The sequence below is a fragment of the Pipra filicauda genome, unplaced genomic scaffold, assembly GCF_003945595.2.
Source record: "Pipra filicauda isolate LSUMZ 115617 unplaced genomic scaffold, ASM394559v2 scaffold78_size3787270_pilon, whole genome shotgun sequence".
NCBI classification, from domain to species: Eukaryota; Metazoa; Chordata; class Aves; order Passeriformes; family Pipridae; genus Pipra; species Pipra filicauda.
In genome coordinates this window covers 612,022-635,739 of record NW_024104964.1, presented here as the reverse complement: position 1 = coordinate 635,739, position 23,718 = coordinate 612,022, and the positions used below count along the sequence as shown (strand labels likewise).

The 23,718-nt window shown below is 49.6% G+C and overlaps 1 protein-coding gene and 1 long non-coding RNA gene across 4 annotated transcripts in view; one reads left to right on the top strand and one right to left on the bottom strand.

The window, feature by feature from the left end:
• The window catches only part of LOC113985550, a 35,104-nt gene extending 21,300 nt beyond the window's left edge, over positions 1-13,804 (bottom strand). Inside the window, exons 1-3 of one of the 2 annotated variants that reach the window (XR_005566718.1) lie at positions 13,677-13,804; positions 2,462-2,690; positions 184-395 (exon numbers count right to left, since the gene is read on the bottom strand). This is a non-coding gene — a long non-coding RNA (uncharacterized LOC113985550). Of the gene's footprint in view, positions 1-183; positions 396-2,461; positions 10,811-13,676 lie in introns of those variants that run through there. The other variant, XR_003539859.2, reaches the window with a different exon arrangement.
• A 3,626-nt stretch (positions 13,805-17,430) lies between these two features.
• Positions 17,431-22,739, top strand: PFN2 (profilin 2). 2 transcript variants are annotated; one of them, XM_027716359.2, is made up of 3 exons: positions 17,431-17,696; positions 18,655-18,847; positions 20,695-22,739. In XM_027716359.2, exons 1-3 carry the CDS (start codon positions 17,565-17,567, stop codon positions 20,790-20,792), a joined length of 423 nt encoding a protein of 140 aa, XP_027572160.1. In that variant the 5' UTR covers positions 17,431-17,564; the 3' UTR covers positions 20,793-22,739. The 2 variants fall into 2 exon arrangements, with proteins under 2 accessions (XP_027572160.1, XP_027572167.1); XM_027716366.2 differs by having other exon boundaries at positions 17,438-17,696; positions 21,011-21,108.
• Positions 22,740-23,718: the final 979 nt, after the last annotated feature.

Sequence of the window (23,718 nt, the reverse complement as noted above, 5' to 3'; positions counted from 1 at the left end):
TCTCACCCCATATATATATATATATATACACACACACAGATACTTTTAACATATGTAAAGAAATTTAAAAAACCCCAACATTTTTAATGTTAGATAAAAAAAAGCATTAACTGGAAGAGTTCACTAGTCCAAATGACCAAATCAAGACATTCCCCTTCCCCTCCTCCCAGATATACTACTTACAGCCAGCAGGAATGTGTCACAGCTCAGCATTCCGGCCCACTGCCTCCCCAGGCTTTTCCTTTCTCCTGCAGGAAATCCTCCAGCTGGCCTTGCTTTGTTCTGGAGCATATTTTAAATTCAGCTTCTTTGCATCAATTGAATTCAGGTGCAGCAGGGGCTTGGTACCTGCACGTGGGTGTTGTTCCTGATGAGATTTCCTTACTTTCAATTTCCTTACGAGCAAATTAGAAGCAAACAAAAGAAGAGAATAATTCTTTCAGTGACTTTCTGCCTTTCTGCAATACACATACACATTCTCAAAGAAATGTGAGAAACCAACTGCCACTGAAGGACTCTGAATCTCCCAACATGGATTAACCAAGTCCTGCCTAAGTTCATGCTGAATGGTTTGCTCAAATAAGTGTTGCAGATTTCTCCTTAACCAGAGAATTTTTGATTTCCCCAAACCTTTCTGTTTAGAAGCAAAATTATCTACAGTTGGTTGTCATAAGACACCATGGGCCAAAGGTTGCTCTGGACATGGATTCTTGGAGACTTGCACAAATGCATATTGTGTGTCTCTCAAGTTTTCTTGGGGAAGGGCCATGCCCACAATGGGCACTAGGAATTGAGGCGTAAGGGCTGAATTCTGAGGGCAGAACCCCTTGGAGTCTGTTCCTCCAGACAGCTCTGGCTGTGATGCAGCAGCACGGGGACAGAAGGAGGCATGGATTATAGGTGAGCAGGAAAACCAAACCCTCAGTTTGGCTGCAGGTGGAGCTGGAGGGCATGCATCACTCTTGTTTCAGAAGCAGCACCCTTAGCCTGGGGCTAAAAGAAACAAAATAGGGAGTAAGGTAGGTCACTTGCCAGGCAGACCATCTTCTGTTGGGTTTTGTTTGGTTTGGTTTGTTTGTTTTGTTTTGTTTGTTGTGGGTTTTTTGATGCTTAACAGCTATTACCACTAAATAGCAGAACCTGTGACAACATAATTGCTTTGCTCTGAGAACATGAGCAGCACTTTCACCAAACAAGAATGGACTTGTTGGGTTGTTTTAATTCTTGGCATAGCTGGGCATGTCTTATCTCCAGCTCAAAAAAATGGAAATGCATAATGAAGACAGCCAGTTGTCTTGTAGGTAACTGTACACAATTCCCACCACAGGACAGCATTGTTGGCAAGACATGGTATCAGTATAGGGAAACCTAATACTGCCAGCTGAATAGATGTCACATTTCTTTCTGCAAAATGTTATGTCTGCTAGTACTAGAAATAGCACAGCTGAGTGATAAAATTTAAAAAAATGTGAAAAATATTTTCTCTATTTTCAAGTCCGTTTGCCTTGTGAATATGACAGCATTTTGTTTTGTCAGTCGTGTTTTATGCACACAAGGCCAGAACTTCTCCAACCCCTACACCCATGTTCTCATCAACAGCAGCAGAGCTTAAACAGATTCTGCAGCAGCTCATATAGGACCAAGAAAGCAGGCTTGTTGGGTGCTTTTATCTAAAAAGAAATAGGAATAAAATAACCTTATACAAGAATATTGCCCTTAAAACACTGAAACATGCTCTTTAATGTCTGCTGGCTGAGGCCTGGTCCTACAGAGACTGAAAGGATTTCACGTTGCCAGAACCTGCCTTCCATGAATAGGCACTGATTTCATGTACTACTTTAGGATCAGGTCTTAGAGGACACTATTTTTAACTACATGAAGAACAAGCATGTCTAAAACACCTTAAACCCTCCAGGTTTAAGGCTATATATATTTTAAAGCCATTCTAATATGTGCATAATTAATGTGAATATTACTCAGCAAAGGGTAAACAGCAAGTGTTGCAGTAACTCTAATGTCACTAATTTCATTACTCTATCAAAATATGCTACTGTAATTGAACTAGTACATTATGAAGTGTTATAAATAATTAAAACTAAAACTGCAACTGACAAAATGAATGAAGCAAGAACATTCTGTAACCCGGTGTTCCTACCCAACTTCATAATTTTCTAAGTCGAGTAAAACACTATATCTGAGTCTGTCTGAGCACAGAAAGGATTTGTTCATATCATTCACTAATTTGGAAAGAACCTTGGTTGGAAAAAAGTTGAAACATGTTAAAACCAGCACACTATGAAAGAACATCAGTACAAACGCCACACAACATAAACTGCTCCTTTGTCACCCTTCCCAGGTACCCAGGTGAAGCCAAAGAGAGCATGTCACAGCAGTGGGGACAACCCAGGCCAAGCTGCTGCTGACATTGGGACATCAAGTCCTAAGAAGGAACACATCCTACCTGGTCTCAGAGGATGGGGAAAGAGATGGGCTTCTCCAGTCATCCCAGCTGACACAGCTCCATGCTCAAGGAGGTGAGCAGGAAGGAACTGTCTCACCAGCCAGGCTCTCCCACAGCAATATCTGCTGTACTGCACCATGGGCAAGGCTGGATGCTGAGTGCAAGGCAGAGGCAGGAGAAGTAGGTTCTACTTTGGCATGTGAAGTTAGAGCAGTTCCGCTTTTGAGATCTAGAGATGGGAAGAGACAGGTGAACAGCATATGAGTGATATAACTGTTTCTTTTAGAGAGATTTTTAAAGCAGACCAAAGGTGCTTTTATGCAACTTGTTAAACTCTGCTGCTCCATTCCTTCAATCAATAGCAAGTGTCAAATTATTTTTGCAGAAATTTTCTGCTTTGTTTAGCTTTTTAATTTTCATTCTTCGGTTTCACTGAAACAAAAGGCCTCTTTTTTTAGACAGACATAAAAGGGGCCGACAACTTCTGCTGCTTCATTATCTCCAGGTGAATTCCATATTCTGCTCCTTCACTCCTCTTGGCTTCCTGCTCTGTCTTCTCTGAAGTACCACAGAGTTTTCCACCTTCGTTTTTTTTTTTTTAATTTTTAATTTGTTGGTGTTTGCTTGCAGGACAAAAAGCTTTATCAATTAATCTACTGTTTATGCTGCCTGAGCTAGCCCTGACGTTCACTGTAATGGAGCACCATCCCTGCCAGTGAGCCAGGGGCCAGACCCTGTGCACCCTGCAGGCACAGCCCTGGCCCCCTCCAGCAGCAGGTGGGATGCTGACAGGGGGTAGCCCCAGGATGAGCTCTCAGGGAGAAATACCCATGGGGAGAGAGCTCTGACCTTGCTTCTGCAGACTGCAGGAAGGGGGTTCCTACATCTCTGTAGCCCACCACAGCACAGAAGGGTCCTTAGTGGCACTGGCTTAGGTGGGTCCATGGGCACTCCTGGGCTGCTGGCTGGCTGCTGGGCTGCATCCACCTCCCACTAGTGGGAAAGAGGGCAGGCAGAAGGGAAAAGCCTCACCTATCTGCATAAGCCTGAGTTGTGCAATTACACTGCAAATCACTGCAAATCCTCCTGCTCCACAGTGTAAGGGAGTTCCCCCTGGCAGAGCTGGGGCAGGCACAGCAGGTGAGAACAGCCCAGGGGAGAAGCTCATCCGGAACTGCCCTCTGACAGCAAGAGAAAGGATCCTCCATCCATCTGTCCTGCCCACGCTGGCTATGGCAACCTCTGCGGGAAGCCAAGCAGGGGACTGGCAGCCTGTTCTAGCACAGACAGCCCACAGGCCACCCCAGGGGGGCTCGGGACTGTATGAGGAGCTTTGTCAGGCACTGAGCAATGCTGGAAAGAACAGGATGCTCCTGCAGGGATGCACTTCTCTGGGAGATCTCCACTTCTGGACAAAGTCATGTAGCTGAGAGCAGAAGCCTGTAATACCACCCTGCCATGGATGAGGACACCAGGGGGGTGTCTGGGTATAAGCAAGGACATTTATAATTCTCACTTTTTTACAATAAAGACGGATTAATCCTGTCCTTGCTAATCTGCCATGACAGAACAGCTGACATAAAACTCCTCCAAGCTGAAATGGGTGTTTACATCTGCAGGAGCCAGAGGTCGTTCAGCACAGAGTTAACTCCCACAGACCAACTATTTCCTTCTTTTTTTTAATAACCATTCCTTTAAGCAAGTGTCTCCTGGTATTTTAAAAATTCACTTTAATCAATTTAAAATTAATAAGGAAGGAGCAAAATCCTTAGGGCCTGAAAGCTCCAATCTCTGCCACGCTGGAAGTGATGAGTCAGCTCCGGCACGGCCGCCATGCAGCGGCTGAGGGCCGCCCGCCAGAGCTGAATTAGGTCACCCGGTTTGCTGTTCACGGAGCGGTGGCTGTCCCTGCCTTTGGATGGTTCCCTCTTTCTGAGGAGAGCTGCGGCGCTCTGAGGCACTGCTGGGGCACCTCACTACTGCTGCTGCTGCTGCTGCTGCCATGGCTCCATCCTGTGTGTTTATCGGGCAGGAGCACAATGGAGCCTCTCCGAGAGGAGGGAAAGGACAGTGGCAGCAGGACACAGCACACACAGGGCCCTGTCCCTCTCCCACAGGGCATCGCCTCGGACTCCTGCCTTGGTCACTAACCCATGCTCTGCTTGGGCCAGGAACAGGAACCAGCAGTGTCCACAGCCAGTCCTCCAGCTCCTGCCTCCACCCAAACCACAGCTCATGCCCAGGCTCAGCTCTGCTCACTTCCCAAGGGAACATGTGCTCCCAGGGTGTCAGAGCAGAGCCTCTGTGCTCCCTCACTAATTACCTGTTTCTAATTGCGGTGCCACAGTCCCAACAGGCAGCTCCTATGGCAGCTCCCCAGGGGGATTAACACTGAGCCTTCGCTTTGTACACTGATGCAGCGTGTGAAGAAAAGCAGTTCCCACCTCGTGTGCCCAGAGCACGTGAGCCATGCCAGTGGGTTACCTGTTTGTCTGCGGGTCACCATGGTACTGGGATGCCAGCACCCAGTAGGGCCAGCCTGGGCAGCAGTGGGAGGCTGCATTCGTGGGCTGTAGGCAAGAAGAAACGTGCTGCCCCTCTCCCTGCACCCAGGTGCTGCTGGACAAGGGGGTTGAGGAGCTCTTACAGCACTCTTGTGGAATGAAAATTCCTGGTCTGCAGCAGGGGAGCAGGAGCAGGACCATCAGAAGGGCAGAAGCCCCTGTAGCCCACAACATCCCTGCGCTCAGCTGTCTGCCTGCTGACCAGGTTTGGGTTCCCCAGCACACCCTTCCCTGGGAGCCCTAAGGAAGGGCACTGGGACCCCCGACACCAAGGGTCGTCACAAAAGATGCACAGTGTCACTGCTGTTCCCCTGGCTGGGAGAAGGGGACAGGAAGGCTGTGTGCAGCCCTCTTGGGCACAGCCAAGCTCTGCTGGAAGCAGGAAGGCTGCCCATCAGCTGGAAACACAGGTCTGAATCACCACCAGCTTGCAGCACTTATTTGAACACATCGGTGACCCGCAACAGCCACGTGACCTCTGCATCCCTGCCCAGCTCCACTCTAGGGTGGGAAAGCACAGATGTCAGCTCAGCTCAGCTCCCCTTGCTGTGGCAGCTGCCCGAGCCCTCCTCTCACACTGCTCCTCGTTATTCCTCCCCAGTGCTGCAGCACCAAGAGATGTCCCCTCGGTGGAGGGGAACAGGCAGGGCTTGGCCGGCTGTGCCGAGGGCACAGCACAAAGAGCTGCTTGCGCTCTCCTGGGACCAGTTTCACTTCCCATACAAGCAGTGGCTCCAACTAAAAGGTGCCTCAAGTAATTACCTGAATGCTCTTTGGCTAGAGCTTGTAAAGGAGCTTATACATATTAAACAAGAAAGAAAGATCTGTCTATAACTTGTTCTTTACTAACAAACAAAACTGGACTGAATCCATTCTAAAGCAAATTTTACAAGGACCTTATGCCGAAATTATTCAGTAGAAATAACTGAACAAAACCCAGGGCATTTGAGAGGGGCTCAGCCAAAAAGCAAGGTCTGTGGTTGGTTGGTTTGGTTTTTTAAGAAACTTTTTTGGCATTAACGTGACAGAGCAGTAAAGATTTAGCAATAGCACTGCATTAGCTCCATGAAACACACTAAACAACTGCTCCCTTAACTAGCTCAGCTGCTGGAGCCAGTGTTAAGTCACCACTATCAGATCTGAAAGCAGAAGGGAATTCCTCACTAATGCACTGAAGGACCTTCTCTGTGACAAGGGCCTGTACAATGCCAGGTGCTGGGACTGCAGCCACTGCATCCTGATACGTGTGTGCCCACACAGCCTGCTGCTCCTTCAGGACAGGTAACCCTTGGTGGCAAAGTGAAATAACGCTACTCTATGAATTGCTAAGTTTTCACTTGCAACAGGTAAAACAGCCCATGTTCTACAATCGAGGTAATCATGGCAACATGGAGCTCTTCTAGACAGAAATACAACAGCTGCTCAGCATCAGATGCTCTACTGTATTTGGAATATATTGCAATAGCAGGCAGGTAATACTGCTGTGGAGTCTGTGAAAAATGGCAGGGAAAGGAAATATAGGGAAAATGTTGTAATTATTTAAATGGGTTTGTTTTAATACCAGCAGAAAAAAAGCTTGCCTGAGCAAACCAGTTTTTATTAGCCTGTTATCTTTAGAAATAGCCTTTAAAGTATGAAATTGCTGCTGCTCTACTGTCCCTCTGCCCTGAATCTGGCAATATTCACGTGGGAGCAGGCAAAACCAGCCAGAGGCACTGGGACCCTTGGGAGGCCAGTGGAGGGAGAGCTCACCAGCTCCCATCCCACACTACCCAGCCAAGAAAACCCAAAGGGGACCCCCACAGCAAGTGCCTGAAGCCTGGCGATGTGATTGCTACAACCCTGCCCCTCAGTACAGCAGCCAAACACCCCTCGTTTGCCCAGGAAACAGGTAAAAGCAGCCACATTGTTCTGCTAAGGAGAAGAAGGCCTGGTGCAGTGACTTGCCCCAGCTGGGAGCTGGCTGCCTGCAAAAGGTTGGGTTGGGAGTTACCAACAGCACAGGCTTTCCATGCTCCTGGCAGGTTGTCCCATGCCAGCCATTCTGGAACCAGCTCAAGCACAGCTCTGTGACCCGGGAGGACATACAGAGAAGAGCCATCGGAGGCCAGAAGACCAGGGCAGCTTTCGAGTCCAATTCCTGCTCTGGCAAATATCCTCTTCCTCACAACAGCCTGCAGAAGGGTCCAGCCACCTCAGAACTCAGAGCTCCAGCATTCCTGCTCACCGGCTGCTGTGCCCCAAGTGTCTGCATTTCTGAAACTACAGTCTCCAGAGACCCAGAAAAGGATCTGAACACACTGGGAAGTACGTCAGTCCCACCACTGCAGGGCAGCCCAGTGCCTATGTCCTGCCTAAGCCTCTCTTGTTCAACGAGTGGTTTTGTCTCTCCCAGAGAGGAGCAGTGTGACAAAATTACTGCCTGCTTACCTATTAATATTCACCTGTGGTAGAGACCAAAGATTTTGGTTCGCACCCTTATTTGCTCACTGAAGAGAAATCAAGATGAACCAAAATGGTTGAACATGTTTCTTTTTTAAATTAATAAATGGGTTTTTTTTAATGACAGAAATTGAAGCCCTACTTCTCTGGAAGGCTGCATGGTGACAGAGCCAGTGCAATGGTAAATGACAGAATCAGCCTGTAAAGTTTGGGTGTGAGATTTCAAAGACCTTCCTCTTATGTCCCAGAGTTAGCATCACAGGCATTCCTGAGATAAATAACAGAATTATTTAAAGAAACAAGCAAAGCTTTCTTTATCTGTCAAAAAGCAGGTAAGAAGAGAACACAATGACAATTTCTCCGCAGGTCATGTCTAACAGCACCCCACAAATGCTGCCTGTCATGCTGAGGCTTCTCGGGCACCCCACCTGTCCCTGTCCTCCCACTGGTCAGCACAAAGCCTCTGCAAAGACAGGCCTGGAAGAAGACTCAAATTCAAGGTCAGACTTTGTAGAGAAGCAACAAACAGTATTCAGTGCTTTAATGACAAAATCTCTTACAAGTGTCACCATTTTGGTTCCCAACTTCTGTTTCTTTTCTTACTACTACTTCAGTGCCTGGACAAGGGGTTTAACTGAACCAGTCTCTTGCTGATAAGAACATGGGCACACAAGAATAAAACTAAATCTACTTCCAGTTACTTCTGTGGAAGGCAGAGATGGTCTCAAATTTCTGATACGTGCATGTGGCCTGCGAGATACGGTGCTTGCTAAATGAAAAGTATCAAACACTGCGTTTTCAAAGCTTTTTTTTCTGATTTCTTTCCATTTGTTCAATATTTCTAAGGGTAACACACGGAGGGAAAATGAAGTGACCGACAACAGATGATTCTGAATTGTTGGCTTTGGTAGCACAAAGGGAAAATGCAAATGAATTCTTGCAAGAACACAGCAAACAGAAGTGGTGGTCACCCACATGCATCCTGAAATATAACCAGGTACTTTGTTCAGAAATGGCATTACCTCTATTCTGCCCAGCCTAGGCATTAGCTTTAATATGCAGCACATTTCCAGCATATCTAAGTTACAGCAATTTCTGCCATGGGCCTCAGAGTACATTAAAGGGTGCTAGTGATTATAAAGCATGTACTAGATCAAGGAGATTCTCCTGCAATATTTTAATTTTCATTTAAATTAAATTTACATTATAATTTACACCACTCTGCTAACAAACAGGGAAAGAGGCACTGTAAGTGTAGCAGCAGGCATGCATATCTTCATTTATTCTTCCCTATTTTTAACTTGTGGTTAAACTTGACGACTTCCAAGTGCAAGTAGATTGAAGCTCCATCTAGTGCCAGGGGCCAGGAAGTTACTGAGAGATTTGCACTCCAAAAATAGCAAACATGCTCACAAAACTATGGAGGAGCAGCAGACAGCCTGGAATCCCAGAGCTGTCCCACGCAGTCGAGAACGCTGTGGAAATGCTGTTACAGTGTATAAGGGCTTCATGTTAAAGCTGCTGTACCTTGGGCCAAGCAGAGCCTGGACTGGGGCACAGCCCCCAGAACACCTCTGCCATGGTGAGAGGGATCCCCATGCCCTTGTTCCCCACCACTCTCCATCACCAACATGCCCTGCACGGCTCCTTGCTGTGCATGCAGGGAACTGGGCACTCCTGCATGCCCATTCCCCCAAAGCCAGGCTAGCAATGGCTCTGAAATGCCCTTGTTAAATACACAGCTTGAGCACCTGCCAGTGGGTCACCACTATCTCTTCCACAGACACCTCCTATTAGCACAGAAAATGGGTGTGTAGTGCCAACACACAAAAAAGTCTAGCTGGTGCTAATGGTCCCTTCCTCTCTTTTTCTGCATTATTTTTTTGCAATGGCAACTGCTAGAACTGTACCTGTTTCTAGTTCTGTAACCAAACCATGCTGCATGTCCCAACTATTTCATGCATGCCACTCTAACCCAGGACAAGAAGGTTTGTTTAGCAGAGGACAGTTGTTCTGATTGTTCAGTCAAAGCAGTAACATGTTGGATTTTTTTTTTTACATACTGAAGTCTTGTATTTTCATTTAAGAAAAGTGATCCTCATTATGTATTTTACATTTGAGCTTCAAAGAAAACTGAGATGGGAGAAATCCTTTCACTCTCATTGTTAAATGTAACACACCCGAGTTACAAGGTTTTCAAAAGCAGTATTCCACTTGGGCAGAGTACAGACAAGCTGTAGTAGATGCATCTGTCCCATGTTTGTCTTCACATAACCCGAGTATGCACGGGGAACACCAGCACTGGAAACACGGGGGACCAAAGAGCAGCTGTGAGCAGCTGTGGGCGCTCCAGCAGCACTGCTGCAGGAGGGTGTTGGGAATACAGTCAGGTGAGGACGGTGAGTTACACAGCAGATGACTGGATTCTTCTCCCTCACAGTACCAGCACCACGAGTCTGCTCCCAACTGTGTAAAGGCTGAGCAAAAACCCAGTGTGTGCTCAGGAACAGCAGCCAGCCCAAGATCCAGACACTTCCTCCACCGGCACTCAGTGTGCTCACAGCAGCAGTGCTGGGGACAGCCCATCCGTGGGCAGGGCACCAGCAAGACCAAGACCTCTGGAAGCCCCCTCAGGTCTCTGGGAATGCCAGGTGAGCGTGGTGCTGGAGGAGCTGCCCCAGCTGCCCAGGCCTTGGCAGCAGCTCTGCCCACCACAGCTGCCCACACCTTCACCCTCCACAGTGAACAGTTGGGTCGGGACATGGAATGACTTGTTGTCTGTAGAGAGGGGCTTTGAAAGAGAACATTCTAAATGAAACCACACCATTTTCAGGCTGCTTTCCCCTTTACACTTCTTCCACTTCCATTTATACATTCCATTATATTCTTAATGCTTCCTTTCACCCATACCAGAGTGGCCGCTACAGTTGATGGTATTAGACTTTCAGACTGAATACATGTCTTCTAAGCGCATAATTCATGTATTTTAAAATATTTCTTTCATCATCTTTTGTGATTATGTAGACAACTTTGAGCAGAATAATGTTCATATGCTTTGTTTCTCAAAAACGTGATATTTGTTTGACTGGATGCAATTGAGAGAAAAGCACTACAGCTATGGCAGAAGTAATTCTGTCAGTGCTGAAACCATGTAGCACTTCAACTATCAAAAATTCACATCAAAATATTCTAAATATTAAAAATAGACTGGTGCTTCTTTGACGAGCTAACAGCAGGTGAGTTGACTGCTGTTCAGAGTTCGGATCAAGTTTTTTGTGGCTAAAGAAAAATTTAGTATCAAATAAAAAAAATTGCAAAAAAAAAGAAAACCTTTAGCCATTTCTGCTTCATTCAAACAATGATATTAATTTGTAATTTTATAGAGCATTATAAGGTTATAACTGTATCATTTCTCTGAGAAAATATGTTTTTAGAACATATTATTTTAGACATACATTTAGACATACATTTAGAACATATTCAGAATTATTATTAAATGCTTTTGCAGACAATTAATGTTTTGGGTAGAAATTGTGTATCACAGATAAATTTATGTATCTGTGATCCAAAAATCCTGTGGATTTTTAACAAGTAACAAGCACTAACAGCAAAATTATTTGTGATCAGAGGACGAAGTAGCACCCAAACAAACATATTTGCAGCTCTGTCAGTGAAAGCAAGCTGAATGAAGGAAATAACGCCCTGAACAAAGCTCCGGAGCTCCCCGGCTGAACCACGTGGGCGACGGAAGGCGCAGCGGAAAGCTGTGCAGAAACAATCCCCTACAGACTGGGGACACAGACACAGCCCGGGCTGGGAGCGCGGCCCCCGCGGGACGGGTCCCCTGGCCCTGCTGTGCCCCACGGCTGTGCCCCACAGCGCAGCCTGGCCCTGCTCTGCCCCACGGCTGTGCCCCACAGCACAGCCTGGCCCTGCTCTGCCCCACGGCTGTGCCCCACAGCGCAGCCTGGCCCTGCTCTGCCCCACGGCTGTGCCCCACAGCGCAGCCTGGCCCTGCTGTGCCCCACAGCTGTGCCCCACAGCACAGCCTGGCCCTGCTCTGCCCCACAGCACAGCCTGGCCCTGCTCTGCCCCACAGCGCAGCCTGGCCCTGCTCTGCCCCACAGCTCTGCCCCACAGCGCAGCCTGGCCCTGCTCTGCCCCACAGCTCTGCCCCACAGCGCAGCCTGGCCCTGCTCTGCCCCACAGCACAGCCTGGCCCTGCTCTGCCCCACAGCTCTGCCCCACAGCACAGCCTGGCCCTGCTCTGCCCCACAGCACAGCCTGGCCCTGCTGTGCCCCACAGCTCTGCCCCACAGCACAGCCTGGCCCTGCTCTGCCCCACAGCACAGCCTGGCCCTGCTCTGCCCCACAGCTCTGCCCCACAGCGCAGCCTGGCCCTGCTGTGCCCCACGGCTGTGCCCCACAGCACAGCCTGGCCCTGCTCTGCCCCACAGCACAGCCTGGCCCTGCTCTGCCCCACAGCACAGCCTGGCCCTGCTCTGCCCCACAGCTCTGCCCCACAGCGCAGCCTGGCCCTGCTGTGCCCCACGGCTGTGCCCCACAGCACAGCCTGGCCCTGCTCTGCCCCACAGCACAGCCTGGCCCTGCTCTGCCCCACAGCTCTGCCCCACAGCACAGCCTGGCCCTGCTGTGCCCCACGGCTGTGCCCCACAGCGCAGCCTGGCCCTGCTGTGCCCCACAGCACAACACACAGGAGCTAAAGGCTGGGGTTCTTTTCTTAATGCCTGCTCGCACAGGGCAAAAAGTCAGATCACCTATTAAATAGGTAAAATTGTATACACCACTAACTGTAAGAGAGAAAAAACCCAAGCAGATGAAGCCTGAGCAAAGTTAAATGTTCCCTTTCATCTCCCATCATTTCTTGCTGTGGTCAGTGAATTGCACAGAGATCACAGGTTCAGACTTCACACCACAATAAGATTGTTACCTGTGTTACTGCACTGCACAAACATCTGCAGAAAAATGATTGTGCCAAGATCCTGCGCTTGCTCTGCTCCATTTTCCACCTTTCTGCTTTCTCTCCCTCTAACTTTGTGCTTCTCCAACCCTCTTACTGCATTTCTTAGCCTCAGTTTTGGCTTTTCAGATTAACTTCCACACAACCTTTCACCCACTGCAACAGTCAGTTCCCAAAGGCATGTGATGAGTCACCACGAGCTTGGGCAAAAAAATGTAAAGACTTTGGATTGATGATGCTTCCACCTTCCTTACACTGGGTCAAGCTATCTACAAACTTACTGAATTTCGCAGTACATACCCTTGTTTCATAACTGAAAAGTTAACAGTTACCTATTTGGGTTCTGTTTGGTTGATTGAAAGCAAAACAAAATGCTGCAGGATCTAAGCACATGAAGGAGCCTGACTATTTGGTAACTGTGAAAGCATAGAAAGCTGGGTCATATGGGCCTAATTCTGCACTTCTCACTCCTATAGGGACACACATCAAAGACACCATTATGAACCAGAGATTACCTGTCCAAGTAAGAATTTACATCTAATGTACTTTAATTTCTAGGATTAATGTTTATTTTTTGTTGGCCACCAGCAAAAATTTACCTTAGAATTCCTAAAGCTGAACAAAGTTCCATGACTTCAGACATCTTTTTTAATGCTTTGGCCAGTCTGTAAACAACATCCACAAAGAATTGTCCTTCCTCATATTTTAAGTACTTCTGGAAGCCACTGAAATGGAAGCAACTTCATACCCTTATCTGACATAGCCATATCCCTACACTTGTACCTGATTTTCAGAGTTACATTTTAGGTTTGTTCTGTTTGAACTTGATTGCCAAATAGGGGATAAGGAAGGGAAACTCCTCAGAACTGCTTACAAAACTGATCCTTAGATTTTGCTGAGCTCTCTGTATCGACCATACCAGGCCAAACTCCTCTACAGAGACAAAACTCTCATCCACACATGGAGTTACAACACTGTTCCAAACGATGCAAGACACATCAGAAAAGCATCTTTTTTTCAGAACTTTCTGGATGGTTTAAGCACTGCTGTACAGGGCTCTCTGCAGTGCAGCCACAGCTATGCTGGCATGGGACAGGACCTTCTTCATGCACAGGTGTAGCTGTGCAACAGAACTCTGCACTAAGGTCTTAATGATTGCTTCATTTTCTATTACTGTATTTTTTAAACCTAGCTTCAAGTTTTCCACTCATTAATATGTCATTCTTACATTTTGTTTCTAGCTAACACTCATCCCAGCCTTTGGTGGCTTCCTGGGTTTTCAGCCAAGTCCCTCAGGTAGCCGTGGAAGGACCTCGCGCAGCTCGTCCCTTACAAGGCTGACACAGACTGCTCCCAGCTCTCACCAGCTGACTTGTAGCACTTGTAAATCACTGTTCTCCTCTGCACTTCCGAAAGCACTTGTGGTGAAGAGAAAGACCGCCACAGGAACCCAGCCTGGTCAGGAGGTGAAGTCACCAGAGCAGCGCCCACACGGGCACCAGCCGCCGGCGCCGGAGCCGCAGCGCGCGAGCCCCGGTTCGGGAAGTTGAACTCCACAGAGAAGCCCTGCTGCATCCTGCTGCTGGTTGCTTGCCCTCCTGTCTGTACAGAAATGCTGGTTGCAGTTATCTGCTAACGATGAAAAACATGATGAGCTTCGTGAAAAACAGGCAGAATCTAGGACTTCATAACAGTTGGACTCAGAGGTCTTTCCCAACCTAAACGATTCTATTGTAAGTAATCCTGCCTTTGGCTGTCTCACCATTCTGAGCACAGCAGCAGCTCTGGTAGTCACAAGGCTTGACAGAAAACCCCAAGTTACATTATTAACAAAATATAGCCCTCCTTCAAATTTTTGGCCAATTTCAACTTTTCTCTTACCAAGATAAAAACAGTGAAGTTTCTCACAAAGCTGTGAGAATATACAGCTTTGTGAGTTCACTCTGGCTAAGCACAGATGGAACTTTAAAATTCTTTCAAACGATGATTTTTCTTATATGTGATCCAACATCAATTTCAGACAAAGTTCTGATCCAAAGGAAAAAGACCAGTGATTGTTACAAGCTGCACAAAAACCACTAATTAAATTCCAGAAAGAACAACTACCAGGCAAAATGTAGGAAGATATTAAAATGCAAGAAATCACTATTTCACAACTATTTTTCATACAGCTATATCTTACTATATATATATATATATATAAATCCTTCACTTAACAAATGCCTCCAATTCCAATTAAGTCTCACAACAAAATCCCAAAACCCTGGAGGTCCCTGCTCTTACAATCTTTAACATACAGAGCACACCCTCATTTTCTTAAATCCAACAGACTCAAAGGTGGTGCTGCAGTAGTGTGTATACAAATAGTATTATAATGATTGTATAACATAAAGCACAACCAAATGAGGCACCTAAGAGTGAAAATAGAATTAAAGGATCATAATTTTCAGAAGCAGCACTGGTGACTGCTGAATCTGCAAATTATACAAGCTACCTGGTAGCTTCATAGCATTAAATAACAGTAACCCAATTTAGACTTCACTTCCTAAATACATTACTAGAGTTATTTCACGAATAACACGACTAGAAGCTGAGCTACCAAAGCAGGTGGCAAATCCTCTACTCTCATCCTTCCATTTATGTTCAAAAGATCCCAGACTTCCATGATCACCTGGTCTGTGCAGCTCTTACAAAAGGTGCTATTCCCTGTGAGGCAGCACCAGTATTACCTGACCCATTCTGCACTCTCGTGAAACGTTTGCTCTGTCAAAGAGGCGAGACACTGAACCACCACACATCACCCTAGGGAGGCTCTGGAATGCCAGGATTCCAGGAAAGCAGCAGCTTTTCCCCATGTGTCCATGGGGTCTCTGTCTCCCATGAGGCAGGACTGGATGTGGGCTCAGGAAGGCACAGCTGCTCCTCCTGGGGCAGAAGGGGTGGATGAATGTCTCAGAGGGTGGAGGAATGCAGGAAGGCGAGATCTCTCCAGGCAAGAGGGGTGTAGCCTTGGGATAAAGTCTTGGAAACCCCCAGGTTCTGGTGTGAGATACCTGCAGGCTGGTACCAAGCCGCCTGCCATCCATGTGAAACCCCCCTCTCATCAGTCAAGGATAATGATGTTAGCATAGCAAACAAGCAGCTCCTAAATCCCCAAGGCCTGCCCCTGGGTGATGAGATGTCTGCCTCTATAGTCACTAAATCCACTTACTAAAGTGACACAATTTGGAATCCTTACTGCAGCTTGGAAAAAAAACAACAAAAAAATCAAACACATTTTGGTTGAACTCTAAAACTAATGGGCTCATCAGCCTCACATTCATTTCAGATGGATGCATTCCATTCTGGGCCAGCAATGGTGTTTAACTGGGACCTCCTACAGACCAGCATTAAAAAGAGAAGTGACCCTCAATGGCACCTTCAGACAGAAGAGAGCATTTTCTCCTTCCCACGGAAGGAACCTGTGGAGGGAGGATGATGAAGGCAATCCAAACTTCACAAAAACCTTTAGTTATTTAAAAAACCAAAAGCCTGTAACTCATTGGTAGATCCAGTAATGTTTCTGGGATACATGGATGGTGCTGTTCAAATTCAGAGGGGGAAAGGCACTGTGAAAATAAAATAAAGAAAAACCTTAAGGAATTAAGCTTAAATATGCAAATGAGCTCTTCTCCAAGTACCTAGTAATCCAAGCAATTAGTAGTAAACAATACTCAATCTCATCAGAACTGAACTAGGTTTTGAAAGGGCTAAGAACACCCTTCCATTACAAATATCTGGGGATATAACCTCAGGAAAAGGTAGATTAATTTACTGTATACTGTGCCTTGACTTATTCAAGTATGAGATCTAACTTCTTGAATTATAGCCACAAAGCTATTGACACAGACAGCCATCACATCCCACCTGTCTCCAACGCCCTGAGAATCACAACGGATACCCTGTGAGGCAAAACCACCCTGCTCAAAAGGAAGTGATCCCCCCATCGATTTCAATGACAAGGAAGACAGATAGAGCCATTGCCCCAAAACACGCCCTTAAAGTTGCTGGGGAACATTTCTGTGACACGCGACAGTCTTGGAGCAGCCATCCTGCCCAGGGCCCAGCATCACTGCAGCAAAACACCAGCACCAGCCCCGGCTGGTGTAACAGAACGTGGAAACTAAATTACTGCAACAGAGACTTGGAGGAGCTCGGAAGAATAAAACCCGAAATCGCCAGTTACAACCCCCTGCAGAAATACAATGTAACAGATGCTAGTGTGTGAGACAGGGACCCACCGGGCCCGCGGTGAGGGCCGGGAAGGTTACAGCGGCGGGATGGGGCGGAGGGCACGGGGGTCACCCCTCACCGAGGGGCAGATCTGAGACTACAGAACCAACAGAGAAGTGCACGGGCTGCGCGGGGGCCGCCTCGGCTCAGCGGAGCGGGGCCACGGGGAGGACGGAGCGCCGGCCCCTCGGGGCATCTCCAGGAGCGGGCACCGCTCCGCCGCAGCAGCCCCGCTGTGTCCCCCGGGTACCCCCGGACGGCGCTCCGGGAGGGCCCCAGCGCCGTCCCCTGGGCCGCGGGAGCCGCGTCCGGCTGTCCCGGCCCGGGACGGGCGGGGGGCGCCGCCGCCGGTACTCACCGCTCCCGGCGCTCCGGCGGGGCCATCGAGGCGGCCGCACAGACCGCACAGACCGCCCGGCCCCGGCCCGGCGCTGCCGGCCCCGACCGCCGAGCCCGCCGCGCTCTGCCCCGCGCGGTCCGAGCCGCGGGCGCGGGGAGCGCCCCGCAAAGCGATGCCGCCGGGCCGGGCCGGGCTCCCGCAGCGGCCCCGGGACCGGCCGCCCCGACCCGCGACGTCCGGGCGGCCCCGGCGCGGGCACGGGACGGGCAACCGGGCCCCGGCCCCGCCCCGGCCCCCGGCCCCGCTCCCCCCCGGCCGCGGGGGCGGCGCCGGCCGCGCCCCTCCTCCCCCCGCCCCCGGCGCGGCAGCGCAGGGCTGGGCTGGGCCGCGCCGCCGCCGCCGCAGCGCTCGGTCCGCTCCGCCGCCGCACCGCCGGGACCGCCGCCCGCCCCGCGCCCCCGGCCCGCCCGCCGCCCGCTCGCGCCCGCCCGCCGCCCCGCGATCATGGCCGGCTGGCAGAGCTACGTGGACAACCTGATGTGCGATGGCTGCTGCCAGGAGGCCGCCATTGTGGGCTACTGCGACGCCAAGTACGTCTGGGCAGCCACGGCCGGCGGCATCTTCCAGAGCATTACGGTGAGCGGGGCCGGCGGCGGCGGCGCCGGGAGCGGGGGCGAGGGGCCGCGCCCGGGGCACGGGGGCACCTTGCGGGCGGGGAGGAACGGGCCCGGCCGCCCGCGCCGCCTTTTTGTGCGCGGCGGGAGCGGCGCGGGGCCGATCCCGCGGGCGGGGGCGGCCGGGGCGGGCCGGGCCGGGCCGGGGGGCGCGGGTGTCGGGCCCGGGTGCGGGGCGGGCGGCGGGCGGGGGAGGCGGCGGAGGAAGGCGGCTCGAGCGCCGCCGCGCCGCCGGCTCCATGTTTTCTCCGCCAAGATGGCGCTCTGCCATTGATGCTCCCCCGCCCTGCCCGCCCGCGCCCCCGGCCCGCCCGGTCCCGCCGCCCGAGCACAAGGGCCGTGCGGGGCGGCCGGCGCGGCTCCCCCGGCCCCGCTCGGCCCCGCCTCGGGCGCGGCGGGCCCGGTCCCGGCCGGGGCGGAGCAGGGCCCGCCTGGGCCGCGGTCGGGGGGCCGGGCCCGCCGTGACGCTGCACTTTGCGGCCGCCGCGGCGCGGCCAGGCCCGCGCCCCCCCCTCCGCAGCCCCGGGCCCGGGGCCCCTCCCGAGGGGGAGGCGGAGGGGCCGCGGCGGCGGGAGCTGCCCTGGCCCCGCGGCCGGGCCGCGCCGGGCTGATGCCGCGGGTGCGGGCGGGCCCGGGCTGATCTCCCGGGACAGGTGCGGACCGAGCCCACGCCGGCCCCGGGGTCAAGGCGCCGACACTCGCCCTGCGCCGTTTAACGGGCCGGGCCCGGGATCGCCGCGGCAGCGGCTCCCCCGCGCACGGCGCTTGTGCCTAACAAAGCCCTGTGTGCTGGAGCACTTCCTGCGGGGAGCGGGGGAAAATCACGGCCTCGGCCTCTCCACACGAAACAGCAGCATTTCTAAATCGAAATTAAACAATAAAGCGCTGCCGTGCTAACTCTGAGCTCTTTCCTTTGACAGCCAGGAGAAATAGATATGATTGTAGGAAAAGACCGAGAGGGTTTCTTCACCAATGGTCTGACCCTTGGTGCAAAGAAGTGCTCTGTGATCAGAGATAGCCTGTATGTCGATGGTGACTGCACAATGGACATCAGGACAAAGAGTCAAGGTGGTGAGCCGACATACAATGTTGCTGTAGGCAGAGCTGGACGAGGTAAGTATCATTTTCTCATTGCTAAATTAAGAATGTAACCCTAAGCATAGACTCCAGCTATTAAGAAAACCAGACCCCTGTATTTAATGATTAATATTGGGAAGTGGTGCGAGGGGGTGGGTGGCAGTGTTCTGGCTGAGTTCTGCCTGGGAATCACACTTGTCCCCATTCCCACCTGTGTCCTAGCCCAGCACCAGGCTGTGCAATGGTTAAACAGATCCCTGACAAACAGAAAAAAGCAGGCTGCAGCTCCAAGTAGGTTTTCCTGGTATTCCATCACTTGAAGCTTAGGAGGGGTCTGTTAATGATGGGCAGTGATTGGAGCTTTCTCATTGTAAACTGCTCAATGGAAAGTTTATTTTGCAAAAATGTGAATCCCTTGTAAGAGCTGCTCCTACTTGACTTTTAACAAGCTCTATGCTAACTCTTCTTGCACTTCCTATTGAGCTTGCTGAAGTCTGTCTTCAGGCAAAAAAGCCCATCCAGTTTGGTACCACTGAGAAATGTGCTTCATGCTTGCACACCTGCTCCTCGTGCTGCTCATTTAAGTTCCAGCAGAAGCTATTGTGGGGCAGGCACTCAGCTGGGATAAAATACTGGCTATGAGTGGCATGCCTTATGTTAGGGACACCTGGGCTGTTTTCAGCCTGGCTGTGGAACGGGTTCGTAAGTGATGGACTTTTGCTTATAGGTGTAAATCCAAAAGCAGAGCTGAAGGTGTCTGTAGGGTAAAGCCTGGGGCAGGGATGCAAAAAGAGGGTTGGCAGTGCTGGAGTGAAACAAACAGTTCTAACTTGTGAAGTGTCAATGAGAACTGTCTTAAGCTTTTATGAGCAAATTGGTATGGAAATAGAATTGTAGAGTCATTAAGGTTGTAAAAGCCCTCCAAGATCATCCAGTCCAACTGTTCCCCCAGCACTGCCAAGGCCACCACTAACCCGTGTCCTCAAGTGCCACATCCACATGGCTGTTAAATCCTTCTGGGGATGGGGACTCCACCACTGCCCTGGGCAGCTGTACCAGGGCTGGACAGCCCTTTTGGTGAAGAAAGGTTCCCTAATACCCAACCTAACCCTCCCCTAACCCTCGCTGGTGCAACTTGGGGCCAATGTAGATCGCCTCTAGGTAGGCTGCAGTATTCCCAGCTTGGCAAACAGTTCCTAGCCTGTGGCAGCCCAGAGTTCATCATGTCCCTGTCCCTGCTGGGGACATCTGCTGGCAGCTCCCAGTCACACTTACGGGTGAGGAACAACCTCTGGGTGTTCCTTTTGCCAGACAATCCAGACACCTTGCTGGCACTGGGGGAGTGGGGAGACACCCAGCATGACAGTCATCCCTGCATTTTGTCCTATGCAGAAAGCATGATTTATAGTTTTGCTACTGCGTGGAAAGTCTTAGCCCAACTCACCTGTGGGTTTTTTCCCCAACATCAGAGCAGTTACTCTGGCCCCTACACCAGCAGTGACCACTACAGCCCAGAACAGGGGGAGTGTTCCTCTGCCGCTCTCCAGTCACACTGTGCACACACTGCACCTCTGCCCCACCCCGGGATTTCCTTGCTGGGTGGTGACTGATGGTGAGAGGCACTGTGATGCTTTTTTGAGATAACTGGGGGCATTTATTTTAGCACTGAACTCTTACAAGTTCTGTAGTTACATAAAATCCCTGAGGATAGCTTGTACCTTCTCCCAGCTCTGTCTACATTTGCATTTTTACAAAACTGTTAAACTGGGTTAGTACCCAAATACTAAATCTCAAATTTGAGGGTGTTTATTGCAGTGCCTAAAACTTGAATTATTTCCCTGTCTAACACACTCTTTTTAAAACTTTTTTCTTTTCTCTTTCAGTCTTGGTCTTTGTAATGGGCAAAGAAGGGGTCCATGGAGGCGGATTGAATAAGAAGGCATACTCAATGGCAAAATACTTGAGAGACTCTGGGTTCTAGTTGTTAGGCAGACTGTTAAGTATTAGGGGAAGATTGCTATTAAACTTTCCTGGCGGTGAGCTTTAAACCTTACATTCTGGAAACTTTACTAGCAATGCAGGGTGATGGGGTATGAACCTGTGTCTCCTTTGTATCCCTTTGTTGGTGGGGAAAGGTGTTATTTTTTTTTTCCCCCTTTAATTCTGTTCATTTCTGTTTTGTTTCCTTGTGTACTCCAGCATTGGTTATAGTCATGGGAAAGGAAGGTGTCCATGGAGGGACACTCAACAAGAAAGCATTTGAACTGGCTTTATACCTGAGGCGGTCTGATGTCTGAGCAGCCTCTCCCCATCCACCTAGCAGCTGTCTGCACCACCACCCGCTTGTGCTCAGTGCTACCAGACTGTAGATGGTAGTTTATGTTTTTTATTTACCCATTTCCCACTGTCATAACTCCAGTTCCCCCTTGTTCATCTCTGTAACCACTGTAGGTAACTGAGCCCGTCTGGCACCACCACGAGGAGGATATGCATGTGATACCTTGAAACTCAGGCGGGGAACATGCCAAGTGTAGGCTCTGCTTCATCTTAGCAATTAGTGTGATATTGACAACTAAACCAACTGAGATACTAAACAAGGTGCCGATTGTACAATCTAATTTGATCAATGCCTCTTCAGCACTTTGAGCGAGTTACAGCTCACTAGTCTTCCTTTCACAGAGCATGGTTGGGAGGAAAAAAGTGCATGCATATCTTCACTTCTGTCCCGCTCTTTGTTTCTGTTTTTTAAACCCACGTGTTTGCTTACATCCATTTTTATAGTGCCTGGTTTGTTTAACCAATTTGCCACTCAAAAGCTATTAATGTCACGTTAGTTTTGTCGTTGCACTTCACTGTAGGCTTAAGTTTCTTATTTTTTCTTGATGATGTCTGAAGCTTGTACTGCTTAACAAGTGCAATCACAAAACTATGAAAGGGTACAGATGCACTTCCTCCCATGACCTTAAACCACCATCCCAGGGACTCCCCAGACATTCCATCATTGCAATAGCTCAGGCACTTTTTTTTTTTTTCCTTTTGCCAGCTCCTGTTCTGTAGTTGAGTTGTGCAAGGCTGCCACTTTGGCCATTAGTTAGCCCAGCGTAACCAGCTGGAGTGTGTCTGGTTTGAGTTTCTCATAGGACCAATTTTAATTTGCAGCTTGAGGGTCTTGGGGGGGAGGGGTCGTTTTTGTTTTTTAATATGAAATTGCAGTGTCATTGTGGAAAACTGCCACCTTCAGCTACTCTGGGAGATCTGACTGGCTTCAGTCTTTCTGCCAGATCCCTCAGTGGTGCAGAGTTTGGCTGCTCTGAAGCCACTGTTTGGATGAAGGTCGGTAGTTTGCAAGCTAAACTGTCAAAATGCCATTTCAAATTTCAAATCTTCATTTGGCCTGTCACACCCTTGCTGCAGAAATGATGGAGTGAGCTGCCTTGTGCACGAGTCATCTGAAATGTCTGTAACCAAACTCTCAGTTCAGGCACGGTTCTGATCTGTATGTCCATTGCAAGAACTGCAGAACTCTGTATACTAAAGAATAAATGGGAGATGGTAGTGGTTGGAATAACTGACTTGGCTGTCTTGTGATGAATTTTTTAATATGTATTCTGTGCCATACTATTGTTAAAAAAAAAAAAAATGAACTGTTGCTATTGTGAGATGGATTTTAACTGACTCCGAGAGTTTCTTTCGACTGGCACTACCTTAGGGACATTCTAGTATTTGCTTCTGTTGTTGGGCCTTGTGGATAATGTACAGATTTAAACAAATTCTTGTCGCTGATTTGTCCATTTCTTTCCCTGCACTTTGTTACATCTGGGATACAGTCTAACTCATCTGATTTAATATGCATTTCAAAAAATGCCATAACTATTAAAAACACCTTGTTTACAGACAGATGAAATAAATTTATTCCAACCAAACAAAACCAGACTGTTGGTAATTTTTTCCCCCCGCCCAGGAATCCTCTGAGGCCCTTCAGTGCGTGGCTAACGTGAGGACTAAATGCAGTTTTTAAGTTTTGCAGGACAGCAATAGTATCATAATATAACTTCAGCCAAAAGCCAGGCATACTTTGGGTACTCCTAAATTAGGTGATATCTCGTCAAGTAACTCCACATTTATCCATCTCTGTGGTGAGGAGTTCCCCCACCCTCCGAATGCCCAATACACCAAACAAGCTGGAGGAGACTTTGCACAGGACCTGGTGAAGGGGTCGGGGGTGGTTGGGCCGGGTCAGTGCACAGAGTGGGGATGTGCTCCCCTCACCCAGGGAAGAGGCAGATTTAAGGTCTTCATTACCCCAAAGGATTCCACCTGTATTTGGTACTTCTGCTACCTGAGGACTCTAAAAGCACAAGTTCGGTGGGACGTGGTGGCGAATCCTGGAGCTCGTGGTATGGAAAAGACAGCCAAGCTTGGATCAGGGGAGGTGAGTCTGTAGCAAGGCTCGGCCTTCCTAGGCCCTCACACCAGTCAGGTGCTGCTGGGCATGACCCAAAAATACCTTTGTTCTCCCCTCCTTCCCCCACACCATCATTAGTGTCAGAGCTGCACCTGCTCCTCTGCTTGGCACTAGATCGGGTCTAACTAAAACCTTCCTATATATAGTGTTTGTATTCTCCCACTGCCAAGTGGCTCCACGTCTGAACTGGATCTCCCAGCGCCAAAGCTGGAACAGATGAACATGCACAGAGCAAATTCCTGTGCAATACTAAGTAGTACAGAGGATGCAAACCTCCTGTTTCCCCCATAAAACACATGTGAAGCTGTGCTCTGCATCTAAACACAATTTAAAATTGCACTCACCTTCTGATGCAGAACTCTGTTTCTCCCTGGCCATGGTGGGGGTGCAGGTATCTCCCCAAAGCTGCTTCTGTGGTAAGGCCAGAGTGGCAGAAATGGAC

Bases quoted from the DNA above. Each gene is read 5' to 3' on its own strand.
- PFN2 (XM_027716359.2), top strand. From the start codon at position 17,565: ATGGCCGGCTGGCAGAGCTACGTGGACAACCTGATGTGCGATGGCTGC. The intron at 17,697-18,654 runs GTGAGCGGGGCC...TTCCTTTGACAG, and splicing joins GCATCTTCCAGAGCATTACG to CCAGGAGAAATAGATATGAT. The intron at 18,848-20,694 runs GTAAGTATCATT...TTTCTCTTTCAG, and splicing joins TGTAGGCAGAGCTGGACGAG to TCTTGGTCTTTGTAATGGGC.